This window comes from Hippocampus guttulatus, chromosome 16 (genome assembly GCF_054856545.1).
Source record: "Hippocampus guttulatus isolate MCC_2025c chromosome 16, RoL_Hgut_1.0, whole genome shotgun sequence".
Classification (NCBI taxonomy): Eukaryota; Metazoa; Chordata; class Actinopteri; order Syngnathiformes; family Syngnathidae; genus Hippocampus; species Hippocampus guttulatus.
The window spans coordinates 15,396,048-15,408,694 of record NC_141276.1 but is presented as its reverse complement, the minus strand read 5'-3'; the positions used below and the strand labels follow the sequence as shown (position 1 = coordinate 15,408,694).

General features: G+C 43.4%; 1 protein-coding gene across 1 annotated transcript; it reads right to left on the bottom strand.

Annotated features, from left to right (window-relative positions):
- Positions 1 to 323: 323 nt before the first annotated feature.
- On the bottom strand, positions 324 to 9,714 carry LOC147193331 (chromobox protein homolog 1-like). Its single transcript, XM_086133191.1, has 5 exons — positions 9,483 to 9,714; positions 7,458 to 7,675; positions 7,129 to 7,297; positions 6,709 to 6,803; positions 324 to 5,011 (listed from the first exon to the last, which is right to left on the bottom strand). The coding sequence occupies exons 2-5, from the start codon at positions 7,673 to 7,675 to the stop codon at positions 4,861 to 4,863; spliced, it is 633 nt and encodes a 210-aa protein (XP_085989317.1). The 5' UTR covers positions 9,483 to 9,714; the 3' UTR covers positions 324 to 4,860.
- Between the last annotated feature and the right edge of the window lie 2,933 nt (positions 9,715 to 12,647).

Genomic DNA, 12,647 nt, shown 5'->3' with positions numbered 1-12,647 from the left:
AAGACACTTCAAGTGACCCACTGTCGGCTTTTCGACCCGTTGTTCTCTATATTGGAGGTTTCCCACATGAAAATGGTTGCCCCATTTCCAGCACGAGTAATCCAGATTTGAATATCTTGAAAACCATGTATCTGGACCAGAGTGATCCAATCCAATATTGTTTTGAAGAATTGGCATAAAATAATTACCTGATTCTGGATAGCAAAAAAATGGGATCATTTTGATCAAGTTGCATGTTTTGGTCTCAGAAGCAACTAAACTTCAGTTCCAGTCTGGTCAAGGCACCCTTCACAGCTGGAGCAGTTTGCTTACCCAGGACATCAGAAAATTAAAAACTTTATTGTTTGAAAGTGAATCAGTCAATTGAGACAATGCAAGATACATGCAAAATAACCAGAAAATGAATCAAGGCCGTTCAGAAGTAATACTGATTTGCAACAAAGATTTTTGCATTTAAAAAAAAGCATTTATTGAAAGTATAAAAATACAGCTGCACAGGGGCTGATTAGTTTCATGAGGTGCCTTTCAATTTTATAATTTGAAAACAGCTATTTCAGTGCAAAAACAAACAAAAAAAATCAACGGGCGTTTAAGGCCAACTATTTCTGAAAGTCCATTTGTGATTTGTTTAATGTTTTTCCAAAGGATGTCACATGACATCACAAAGTAATTGTCAAAGGTACAAAGTGAACTGTGGAACATACGGCTGCGCACCCCAGATAGAAACGACGTTCAATGAAATATTGGTGCCCGTATCCCCTTTTATGAATGACGACTGTTGAGAATGGTGTCCACAAACTTTGCTGGATGCTCAATAGGCACTCCTGTTTTGGTAAACTATTAAGCACAAACAATCAATGGCTTGGCTATTTCCAACCGCGTGTTGCTTCTACAAGTGCATTTACACAAGAGTTATTTATATTTACTAGAGTGGCTTGAAAGTAAATAGCACTTAATAGCGTGGAAGCATCAAACAACTTGTCATACAAACACTCGTTAAATTGAGAGAAAACTGGTCACACACAACGGCTGACTTTCCAAATGTTATGCCGATTGTGGTGATGCGCAACTACACAAAATGACAAAACGGTATTCAAGCAAAACTCAAAAGCACACACATTAGAGTGAACATGCAAGCAGACAACAAAGAGACATCAAGTTTTATTTTTCGGGTCAATTTCATTTGATGGCAGACTTCCGTCATCTCATTGAGAAACAATCTGGAGGGTTGACGTTTAACTGAAAAGCCAGTTAATATCAACCATTTGCCTATCGAATACCATCTTTCAACATCCTGTCAAATTTTAAATCGCAAATGTTGACCAAAATTACATTCGAAGATTTCAGATTGAGGTGACAGGATTAACGCTAAAGTGAGGCTGACGAAGTTTTGTTCCCAAGATCTGGAGGGAAATTAAAAAAAAAAAGTGGTTGTCTCTTTTAACCATCCATCCATCTTCTACCGCCGGGTCGCGGGGGCAACAGCTTTAGCAGGGAAGCCCAGACTTCCCTCTCCTAAGCTACTTCTTCCAGCTCTCCCCGGGGGATCCCGAGGCGTTCCCAGGCCAGCTGGGTGACATAGTCTCTCCAGCGTGTCCTGGGTCTTCCTCGGGGTCTCCTCCCGGTGGGACATGCGCGGAACACCTCACCAGGGAGGCGTTCAGGAGGCATCCGAATCAGATGCCCAAGCCACCTCATCTGGCTCGTCTCGATGTGGAGGAGAAGCGGCTCGACTCTGAGCCTCTCCCGGATGACCGAGCTTCTCACCTTATCTCTAAGGGAGAGCCTGCGGAGAAAACTCATTTCGGCCGCTTGTATCCAGGATCTCGTTCTTTCGGTCACGACCCATAGCATAGATGAGGGTTGGAACGTAGATCAACCGGTAAATTGAGAGCTTCGCCCTTTGGCTCAGCTCCTTCTTTACCACGACAGACCGATACAACGTCCGCATCACAGCAGACGCTGCACCGATCCGCCTGTCGATCTCTCGCTCCCTCCTGGTTGGGCGAATTCCCCCATACCCTCGAGGACCCTGCTAAGGGTGTAGAGCTGGTCCACTGTTCCACGGCCAGGACGAAAACCACACTGCTCCTCCTCAATCTGAGGCTCGACTTCCTGACGGACCCTCCTCTGCAGCACCGCTGAATAGACCTTACCAGGGAGGCTGAGGAGTGTGATCCCTCTGTAGTTGGAACACACCCTCTGGTCCCCCTTTTTAAAAAGAGGGACGACTACCCCGGTCTGCCAATCCAGAGGCACTCTCCCCGTTGACCATGCGATGTTGCAGAGGCGTGTCAATCAGGACAGCCCCGCAACATCCAGAGCCTTGAGGAACTCCGGGCGGATCTCATCCACCCCTGGGACCTTGCCACCGAGGAGCTTTTTAACCACATCGGTGACTTCAACCACAGAGAGAGGAGAGCCCACCTCAGGGTCCTCAGACTCTGCTTCCTCCAAGGAAGGCGTGTTGGTGGAGTTGAGGAGGTCTTCGAAGTACTCTGCCCACCGGTTCACAACGTTCCGAGTCGAAGTCAGCAGTGCCCCATCCCCACTGTACACAGTGTTAGTGGTGCACTGCTTCCCCCTCCTGAGACGTTGGATGGTGAACCAGAATTTCCTCGAAGCCGTCCGGAAGTCGGCTTCCATGGCCTCGTCGAACTCTTCCCACGCTCGGGTTTTTGCCTTGGTGACCACCGAAGCTGCGTTCCGCTTGGCCAGTCTCTTTTAACCATAAACTCAAAAGTACCCTTTGCTACAACGATACTTTTTTATTTTGGTTTCACTGTGCATGTTGAATATCAGTGTTTCGGACTTCACTTTTTAAAATGGGAAGGCAGGAAATTATGGCATCAGTCATTCAACCTTGGGAGATTCATCGATTCAAAACGTGAGCCTTTTGTGACAAGACTTGGCTTTAGGTTCGATAACAAAATTGTCGCATATGTTTTGGCGCCGGGAAAACCCAACTTTCACATTATCCCAACAAAAACGATTACGTTTCAAAGCACCGTATTGGGTGAAAAAGACAGTACAAGCTTAGTTGAGTCACCACATTGGAAATGATGGCATCAACGACACAGCAAATAACTCGTGGTCACTGTGTTTAGGCCACTAGACATACGTACACGGCCTTGGTATAAAAAAATAAAAAGAAGGGGGACAGGGTAGCTGGTGGCAATGGGACAAAGGCGATTTACCGTATTTTCACGACCATACGACGCACCGTATTTTAAAAGATACAGGTGCTATTTCTGTATGGATCATACACACAAGGCTCACTTGAATTACCGTATTGGCCCGAATATAAGACAGTCCTGATTATAAAACAACTCCCTCTTTTTCAAGACTCAAGTTTGGAAAAAACTTTTTGTACACCAAATTAATTTTTATACAGAAAATAATTACAGTACATCTGAAACAAATGATTTTAACAATATATTTGAGAGAAAAAGCATGTTATTTTGCCTCATTTAAATCTAAATTGCAATCACATTCGTAAATGAATGGCTTCTGGTTTTGAAATGTAAATTACATAACTTCTCCTCAGCTGCCGGTTAACCTGGCCGATCTTCGACCCACTTTTCTCCAGATTGTCACTATGTTTCTCCATTTTCTGTTATCTCCATCTCTTTTCCTTCTTACCGCTATTTTTTATTTATCTTTTTCGTGCTACCGGTATTTTTATTTTTATTCTTCGTGGCAGGGGTTCACTTTGGCCTGGGGAGGCAAGTTCAGCATTCGCTTCATTGACACCTAGCGTCGTGAATGGGTATAACGTCTAGACCCCGAATATAAGACGACCCCCACTTTTTCAGTCTTATTTCAATGCAAAAAACTTTTTTTGCTTATATTCTTATATTTTCTTATCTTATTCGGGCCAATACGGTCGTGGATGCAGGCATGGCAAAACACACTCCAGTTTAAAAAAAATACGGTCTCATGCATGCACGCTAGCTCGTGTATGTTTTTAAAAAGGCAGTGGGAACAAAACTGAGTTTGAATGTACTTTATTGAAGTATTTACCAATGTATTCGTGTTATTTTTTGGGATTCTCATCGTCTGTATCTGAAACGAACAGCTGGGCAAGTTCCCTCGCGTGGTCGTCGGTCTCATTGCTGTGCGGCCCCTTAGAAATGAAGTTGTCCTCAGTTACGTCCGACTTTCCTCTAGATAAGCAGCACGCCGGCGCAACATCAGTCTGTCAAGCGGAGTCATCGAAGTCGCGCAGCATTCACCGATTTTGGAACTCGGTGCATACATATATTATTCGGTGCCCCGTCCATTTGGGAGAAAATTCAAGACGTTTCAGTGTGCCTTATGGTCGTGGAAATACGGTACGTTGTGAAAATGCTCATCTTTCGCAGCCACCGTGAAAATGTCTGCCATCTTCATTTGTCTCACACACACGCCTTGAGTCAAGAGACCAATTTGTTTGCCAGCGCTTGGCCGACGTGAATTGACAGCTCTGCACATAGTGCGTGAGATTGAGTTACAGCTTTGATTGTTTCATTGCATCACCATTTTGGGCTATTCACAACTTCTGGCAAGAAAGCAGAACACTTGAAACAATGTAATGGTTGACACTTTAAAAAATATTCTTTGTCATCACATGTTAGAGAATATTTTGATAAATGGAAGTTTGGATTCTCACATCACAGGAAATTACCCCCCACCCCCAAATAAACAAAAAAACCCCACCAGCGTAACAAAAAGGGTGGCAATTAAAAACCCACTCTCTAGACTTGAATCACTTGCCAAAGTGTCTGTTACAATAAACTAAGCTCTACATGTTTATGTACTGTATTTGTAATTAAAACCCTGCACCTCCTCACTTTCTCCCCCTCTCCCAAATCCACTTATCTAGTTTTTTTTCTCCTCCTCCTTCTTCTCCTCCTCCTCTGTGGGATAAGAATGCCAGGTAAGGCGCTCCTCATAGAACGAGATGACCACCTGGGGGCAAATGACGTTGGCTTCTTTGGCTGGGACAAGGTCAGCCTCATCCGAGTTCTTCCTGTTATGAAAAGCAAGGGGGGAAGGAGGAAGTTAAAAGGCAAGATGCTTAACACTTACGGTACAAGTTTTTTTTTTGTGGGACTGCCACTTATACCAACAGTATTGTCTGAATGAGGGTGTATATGTAAATTGTAAAAGCACTTTCAGTCGGTTAACAGGCGATTGCTTTAAGACTGCAAGAGACGCTCAGCTTCCCCTAAAATGTCAAAAAGTGATCAAATATATGTGTGTACGTACAATTGTGTGGACATGTCATTGACTAAATATGCACTACAACACGCTCAACTTTTGTTCCGAATCAGCTTCTTATTACTGGTTACAACGCAACTCTTTTCTCATTCATTCCCGCAGCTTCACTGTACTTTAAACTGTGTGTACGCTGAGCGTCGACCGCGTGGACGCTGGGCGTCGAGAGAGTTCAGTGTAGGTTGTCCCAATGCATTGAAACGAGACGAGTCATTGGATAAATGCTGGTTTTGTCCTGCCCATTGGACACTCAGCATCTCGGGGAATCTATGGACAGTGGGCGTTTATCGGCTTTTCTGCGTGATGATTGGATGATTTGTCTGAGGCTGAATCTCTTTTTGATTGACAGCGAAATGAGGCAATCACCGATCTTATGGTGAAGGCATCCTTTTCATTTCTTTGGAACGGAGAGTAGAATTCACGAATAAATAAACGGACACAGTTTTTGATGTAGGCTGAAATTGAGCTTCCCCAGCATCCGCCACTGATACAATGAAACCAAAGACCAAAAATTTGCAAAGGTAAATTTGGCAAGCTGTACAGACACGAGATGCAGAGACTGTTCACGCTTGTCAGTCCCTTAGCCAATCAGGATGCAGAACACAATGCACCGTTTATAAAAAAAGCATGAAAAAAACGGCACGATAAAAAATCTGTGAAACAGCGAAGCCGCGAAAGGTGAACCGCGTTATAGCGAGGGATTACTGTAGTATTACAAAGCAGGTCACCTTTAACCGACGGCGGCGCGCGACCTGCATCACCGGAAATTGTTCGCCATCGGCAGTTATTTTTATTACTCTCATTCAGTTTGTTTCATGTACAATTCGAGGGCACTGGCAAAGAATGGGAATTTGAAGCGTTTTAAAACGGTACACGTGAGCAACGATAGTGACGTTGCACTGAAGACGCTGCCAAAGTGCGTCCCATTATGCGGCGTCAGGTCTCGATTAAGGTAGGCACTGATTCCTTTTTACAAACTCACAAGCTCTTGTATCGACTTTGTTTTTCTGTTTCGTTCGTGTTCGGGGCCATTCTGCATGTTGCGCATCATGGCACGTGTGTGTGTATGCGTGCACGTGCAGTCGCGGGTCGATTGCGGTCAGTCGGTTGCCTGAAATGTCGACCTTTGGTCAAAAAAGGTTGGGCACCCTTGATTTAGCCGATCAAATCAAGCTTCCACTACCGTTCACAGTTTGCTGTAGGTGACAATGCAGTTGTCAAATGACGATAGACACGATATGAAGAAAGTGGCACGACCGCAACTTTTCTATCATCTTCGTGATGTTTAATCTTATGTCACCCAGTTCTGGGTTTTTTTTTGCATCAAAACTAAATGTTTTCATTTATTTACCCAAAGTTATTTTAGGAATGATAGCCTTTCCATCTCAACGTTTTTCAGCGGAGTGCATAACTTGGGCATTTATCAATTGCAAATGAAAGTGGACTCACCATTTCATCAGGAACATTAGCTCGCCACTTGAATCTGTTGCGCCAATAATTCTTTCTGGCTGTAGACCTCTCCCAAAACCTCGGACCTTCTCGCCCTGGAGAAGGGGAAAGCAAATACATGAAACATCCAGTTTCACATTGGAAGTGAAAATCTTTAGCCATTTTGCAATTTGATTCGACGATTGATGCATCTTTCGTGTCTCAGGCCCATAAATATTCAGACATTGACAATTCTCAACTTTTTACCTTGAAACACCACCACAATGAAACTCTCAACTTTAATTTGCATTAGGAATATTCCGATCAAGGTTTTCGGACACCGATAGCGGCCATCTATGAGCGCGATTGGTCAATAGAGACACCAATACGGCCTGTATCAAAATACAGAGAAATCACACCTATGAAGCTCCTCCCCCTTACCTCCTCCTTCTTCCTCTTGCTCCCTTTCTCCTCCGGTCCTCCTGCTCCATCACTGACTTTTCTCTTGCCCTCCTTCTTTTTATCCTCCTTCTCTTTGTACTTCCGCATGAATTCTGCAATGAGGTCTGGGCAGTCCAAATTGTCCTCTGGCTCCCATGTATTGTCTTCACTGAACGGGCAGGTGCAGACAAATTGAATTGGTTACAATCTTGTCAACTCTGTTTCATGCAAATCAAAATATATTTTGACTTGTTTCCTCTTATTTTTTTGTAACAACACAGTTCATGTCCCACATGTTTGCCTTTCTTTAAATATAATAATGGACTCACTTTGAGAAACCTTTCCATTTAAGCAGAAATTCCACTTTGCCCTTCACCACTCTTCGGTCCAAAACCTTCTCAACCACATATTCTTCCTCCTCTTCTTCCTCCGGTGATGTCTTCGCTTCAGTGGTTGCCGTTGGAGTTTCAGGCAGTGCGGACGGCTGCTGCTGCGGCTGCTCCTCCTCTTCTTCTGTATTGCCCTTCTTTACTGCTATGGTTGCCATCTTGACGCGCAACAAGGAAGGCAATGAGTGATCCAAAGAAATTGGAAGAGACAATATATAAAGTGTTAATAAAAATAGCTCAGGTGAGAAAACCATTGAGGCAGTATCATTAAAATGATATAACTTGTACTCAATACCAACACATGGTTATCATCGCCGGCCGCTTTTTTGGGCTGCATTTACAGTTCAATCAAGTTGCCGCGGTAGGAGTTGTTAGGTCAAGTTTTTTTTTTCTCTCAAGCTAGGAAACATGACAGGTCATCAGACAGTAGAAGTAGACCTCGCAACAGTCCTTTTTGATGGGAATGAGAGAAACGACCCGATGCAATTTTTGTGTGTTAATATTAAACCTTGTAGTGATTAGAGGAGGTTGGCCGAAAACAGTTTAATTAAGCATGATGTGTTGGCTGCTGGAAATCTGTTTGGGTTTTTTCCGGGAGTTATGCATTGTGCGCAACCCTCAGAGGAGAACAATTCTCCTGATTTTCTGTTGCTTTGAAGGTTTGCGTATCTCTATGCCGGCTCTTTGTTGGCGTGTGACATTTGACTCGTTTCCAACATTCTTCATGACCACATTTTCGTGTGATCATGTCGCAAAGGTCTGTTTCATGCTTCTAGGGAAAATGCGCTCTGGGCTTGTTAACAATGCGTTTTCCGTATCTAATTTTAGATATAATGTGTTCGATTGGGTGATTTTTACATCGTATTTCCATGTTTATCGAGCACACGGCGGGATAACTCATCTTTCACCGGCCAAATGTGCTGAGAGTTAGCTGGCCATTTTATATCCTAAAATAATTAGTATTTGGGGACAAAGTGTCATCAAATTTGTACGATGCGGGAAAAAAATGATACAGTGTCATTTTTATGTCACTCAACCATGAATGGAGGCAGACAATGTCTGTTGCCAGTGATGATGTGGGAATACGGCAGCCAAAAAAACAGGCTGACATGGGTCGCAGTGCAAAAGTGGATTTTATGGCACATATGGTCCCTATGCTCATCTCAAGTCGGGAAGCCTCTCTTTGCTCTTATTTCTAACTAGCCGCTCACTGCTTCGCAGACACTCAGTCACAGATCATTCCATTGTTTTGAATTGGGAAACAAGGGGGCATTTTTTTGCCCACTTTTTGAAGCTTTTAAAATATCATAACTTCTACAATTCTGAACATAATGACAAATTCTAAACAGTGTTTTGTTCCTTAATTCCATCTCTTTCCGGTGATATTGGTCCTGCTTGGGGAATAAACCACATTTTTATTTTGTTGTCACGTCCCCAGAATTCGTCTCAAGTGTTTTTTATCAAGCCGTTGCTTTAGTACGTATTAAAACAATTGCGTCTACTGTGCTAAATAGATGAATGAACTCCAACTTGATAAACCACGTGAATGTTTACATTGATCAGAGCGTGTTACACCGCTGTATAAAGTATGACTCGTTAGATTGTCCTTTCACTGAATACATTTGAACACATGAAAACGCACTATACAAGTAAAGCAGAAACATTTTTAAATGTTACTGAAATTTTAATCACACGAAACTGCTGGCAGCCTTATCCCACCAGGGCAGTACAAATGCTGCATTGAATCAGGAAGGATAGGCGGCCGCGGTCAATCTTCACATGCTCCAACAGCAGCATTGCATATTTCCATAATGAGACCGAACACAGACAAGCGTTGGCAAATTGCACCGGGCTCGTGAAACAAACTTTTATCTCCCCGACAAAAAAAAAAAAAAAAAGAGCTAGCCAGACCCTGCAGCCGGGAACAACATGGCGTTGGCGTGTCTCTCTACTCGAAAGCCTTACCTTTACGTTGAAAACTTCAGCGATCTTGAATTAGCTTCTCGTCGGGTTAATTAACTAATGCTGATTCCGGCACAGTTTCAAGCTAATAACAGACCTGGCTCCAGCAGGTGGAACTAAAAAGCAACTCAATGTTCAGTGGCGTTTGAGTTCTTTGTCCATCCAAAGGGCTATGCTTAATAATACAATAGCTTCTGCAGCAGAGCTAGCAAACGGTCTACCCGCCAACAGCAATACCGGAAGTGACGCACGAGCAAAGACGTATGGTTGGTTTTAACGTTCCAGGCAACATAACTAGATACCGCATTACTGATTAAATATTACGTCGATGTTTCCGCCATCTTGCAGCTGTCACTTGTATCTCGCTCCTGCTTGGTGTTGGATACGTAAATCCTCAAACAGACTATAATTATTCATTATTCAAGCATAAAACAGTAGTAATGTGTTTTAAAATTAGAAAAAAGTAGCACACTCATCTATTTTGCTTCATATATACATATACTAATAACACAATTGAGTACAATTCAAATAATTTTAAAGTATGTAAATCATATCACAAGGTAAATAAAAATAAGAATTGGCAGGGGTGCCAAACAAATTTTGTTTGGAGTTCGTCTTCGCTCGGAGGGCTGTTATGACAGTGAAAACAAATGGCATATCATCTCATTGCATTATTGTTCTGTTTTTTTATTATTGTACTGTTCACCCTCTGCACCTCTGACTTCAGGCACAATACTCCAACCTGCCACCTTCAGAAGTTCTCTGACAACTCTGCGATTGCAGGCCTCATTTCAGAGGGAAACGATCGGGAGTACAAGAGACTGACAAGGACTTTGTGGACTGGTGACAGCTGAATCACCTCCAGATCAACCCCGGGAAAACTAAGGAGTTGGTTGTGGATCTCTGCAGGAAACAGTCCTCACCTGCACTGATGAACATCCAGGGTACGGACATAGAGAGGGTGACCTCCTACAAGTACCTGGGCGTTCTTCTAAACAATAAACTGGACTGGTCTACCAACACGGATGCCCTGATTAGGAAGGGACAGAGACGACTCTTCCTACTCAGGAAACTGAGGTCTTTTGGGGTTCAGGGGTCACTCCTTAAGACCTTCTATAACTCGGTGGTGGCTTCGGCCATCCATTATGGCATTGTCTGCTGGTCAGGCAGCATCTCGGCCCGGGACAGAAAGAGACTGGAGTGACTAAACTAAAAGCTATGATGGACAGTCCCTCCCACCCCTTCCAGCCGTCCCTGACAGCACTGGGTAGCTCCTTCAGCCAGAGACTGTTACACCCACGCTGCAAGAAGGAGAGATACCGCCGCTCATTCCTACCGACTGCTGTCAGGCTGCTGAATAAACATACGTGAAAACCTGTAACCATTGTAAATAGCACAGCCACCTTATGCTGTGTTTTCTATACTATTGCTAATTTACTACATGTATTGTTCCAAAGTAGGTCAAATGCTGAAAACAAAAAAGCAAATAAACAAACAATTTTTTAAACTATTGCATGCACGAGTGCATCCATCCATCCATCCATTTTCCGAACCGCTTAATCCTCACAAGGGTCGCGGGGGGTGCCGGAGCCTATCCCAGCCGTCTTCGGGCAGTAGGCGGGGGACACCCTGAACCGGTTGCCAGCCAATCGCAGGGCACACAGAGACGAACAACCATGCACGCGCACACTCACACCTAGGGACAATTTAGAGTGTCCAATCAGCCTGCCATGCATGTTTTTGGAACGTGGGAGGAAACCGGAGCACCCGGAGAAAACCCACGCAGGCCCGGGGAGAACATGCAAACTCCACACAGGGAGGCCGGAGCTGGAATCGAACCCGGTACCTCTGCACTGTGAAGCCGACGTGCTAACCACTGGACTACCGGACCGCCCTGCACGAGTGCACTCTATGGAATTATGAGAAAAATGCAACGTTTGTAGTACTTAACCAACCAGTACCCTCAGACGTATTTGCCATTCCAAATATTTTAACTTCGCTCTTTCTCTAGTTTGACTGTTGTTGTGGTTTTGTTGCTTTACAATTACATTTACATTGACTGTGTAAGTTTCGATGAACCTGAATAATTGACGATGTCGCAGCAATTATTTGCATTTCCACTTTCCCACGGGAATGTAATTCTAACTCCATTTTATTCTCAACGTTGGTTCGACACTGCTGTTTCCACCTTGCGTGTGCATACCTGTCAACTCATACGGTTTAGCCATAGTTCATACGGATTTTGTGGTGAATCTTACGTAAATGGCCGTATCGCACAAATCATACGGATTCTGAAAATTTCCGTCGTCCCCCTAACGGGTAGTTCCGTTTGCTTTTGCCCAGAATGGTGATAGTCTACTCGAATGCTTTCATTTCCGGTAACTTTCCAGTAAATCACGTGGTTCCTAGTTGAAAACGTGGTTCCTAGTTGGTTCCTAGTTGAAACCTGAGTGCTGAATGGCTATTTTTTTCTGTGTTTTCAATATTTGGAGTTGGTGAAAAAAGTAACGCAGGAATACAACTCTGAACACAGTAAGGCCACTAAGTAGAATGATGATTAGACATTAACCAGACATTGTATTATGGAGATCCACAATAAATATCATTGAAAATTTCGTGGGGTTTTTTTCTGCCGTTATTTTGACATATAAAATGCTTTGGTATGTTATAAGGATTTTTTGCTCTTTATAAGGATTTTTTTGGTAGTTTATATAGGTTGGCGCTCCGAAAAGTTGACAGGTATGCGTGTGGCTCTTCGCATTAAAATACGAGACTCCTCTTAGGCCTTGCACAGCAAGCAGTGAACGCTTTCCTCTGCTGGTCAGAGTTTGTCATTGCAACCTTCTGATAAATTTTCTTATTACAGTACAGTACCCTCGAAATTTTACTAGAAATCAGAACCACATACCCCTGGAAAGATATAATTCTAAATAAAGTACATTTGAATATAAATGTATGCCGCATTTCCATTATATGTTTGCGTTATTTTTCTATCTTCGCACGTCTCAAAATCTCTCTTGTGATCTTTTTTTTTTTAATCTAGCAACATTTGACCGATTTTTTTTTCTGTGTTTCCATTACCAATTAGCTCTTGCGCAATTTGCCTCCCATCGTTTACCCGCACTTCTTTACATTTCTTCAATTTGACATTCAGAACACAGCTGCCCT

What these genes read in the sequence shown, in the direction of transcription:
- LOC147193331 (XM_086133191.1), bottom strand. Translation starts at nt 7,675, where the DNA reads ATGGCAACCATAGCAGTAAAGAAGGGCAATACAGAAGAAGAGGAGGAG. An exon ending in GCAAGAGGAAGAAGGAGGAG is followed by an intron (nt 6,804 to 7,128) that starts GTAAGGGGGAGG and finishes CCCCTTCTCCAG; the next exon opens with GGCGAGAAGGTCCGAGGTTT. An exon ending in CTAATGTTCCTGATGAAATG is followed by an intron (nt 5,012 to 6,708) that starts GTGAGTCCACTT and finishes TTTTCATAACAG; the next exon opens with GAAGAACTCGGATGAGGCTG.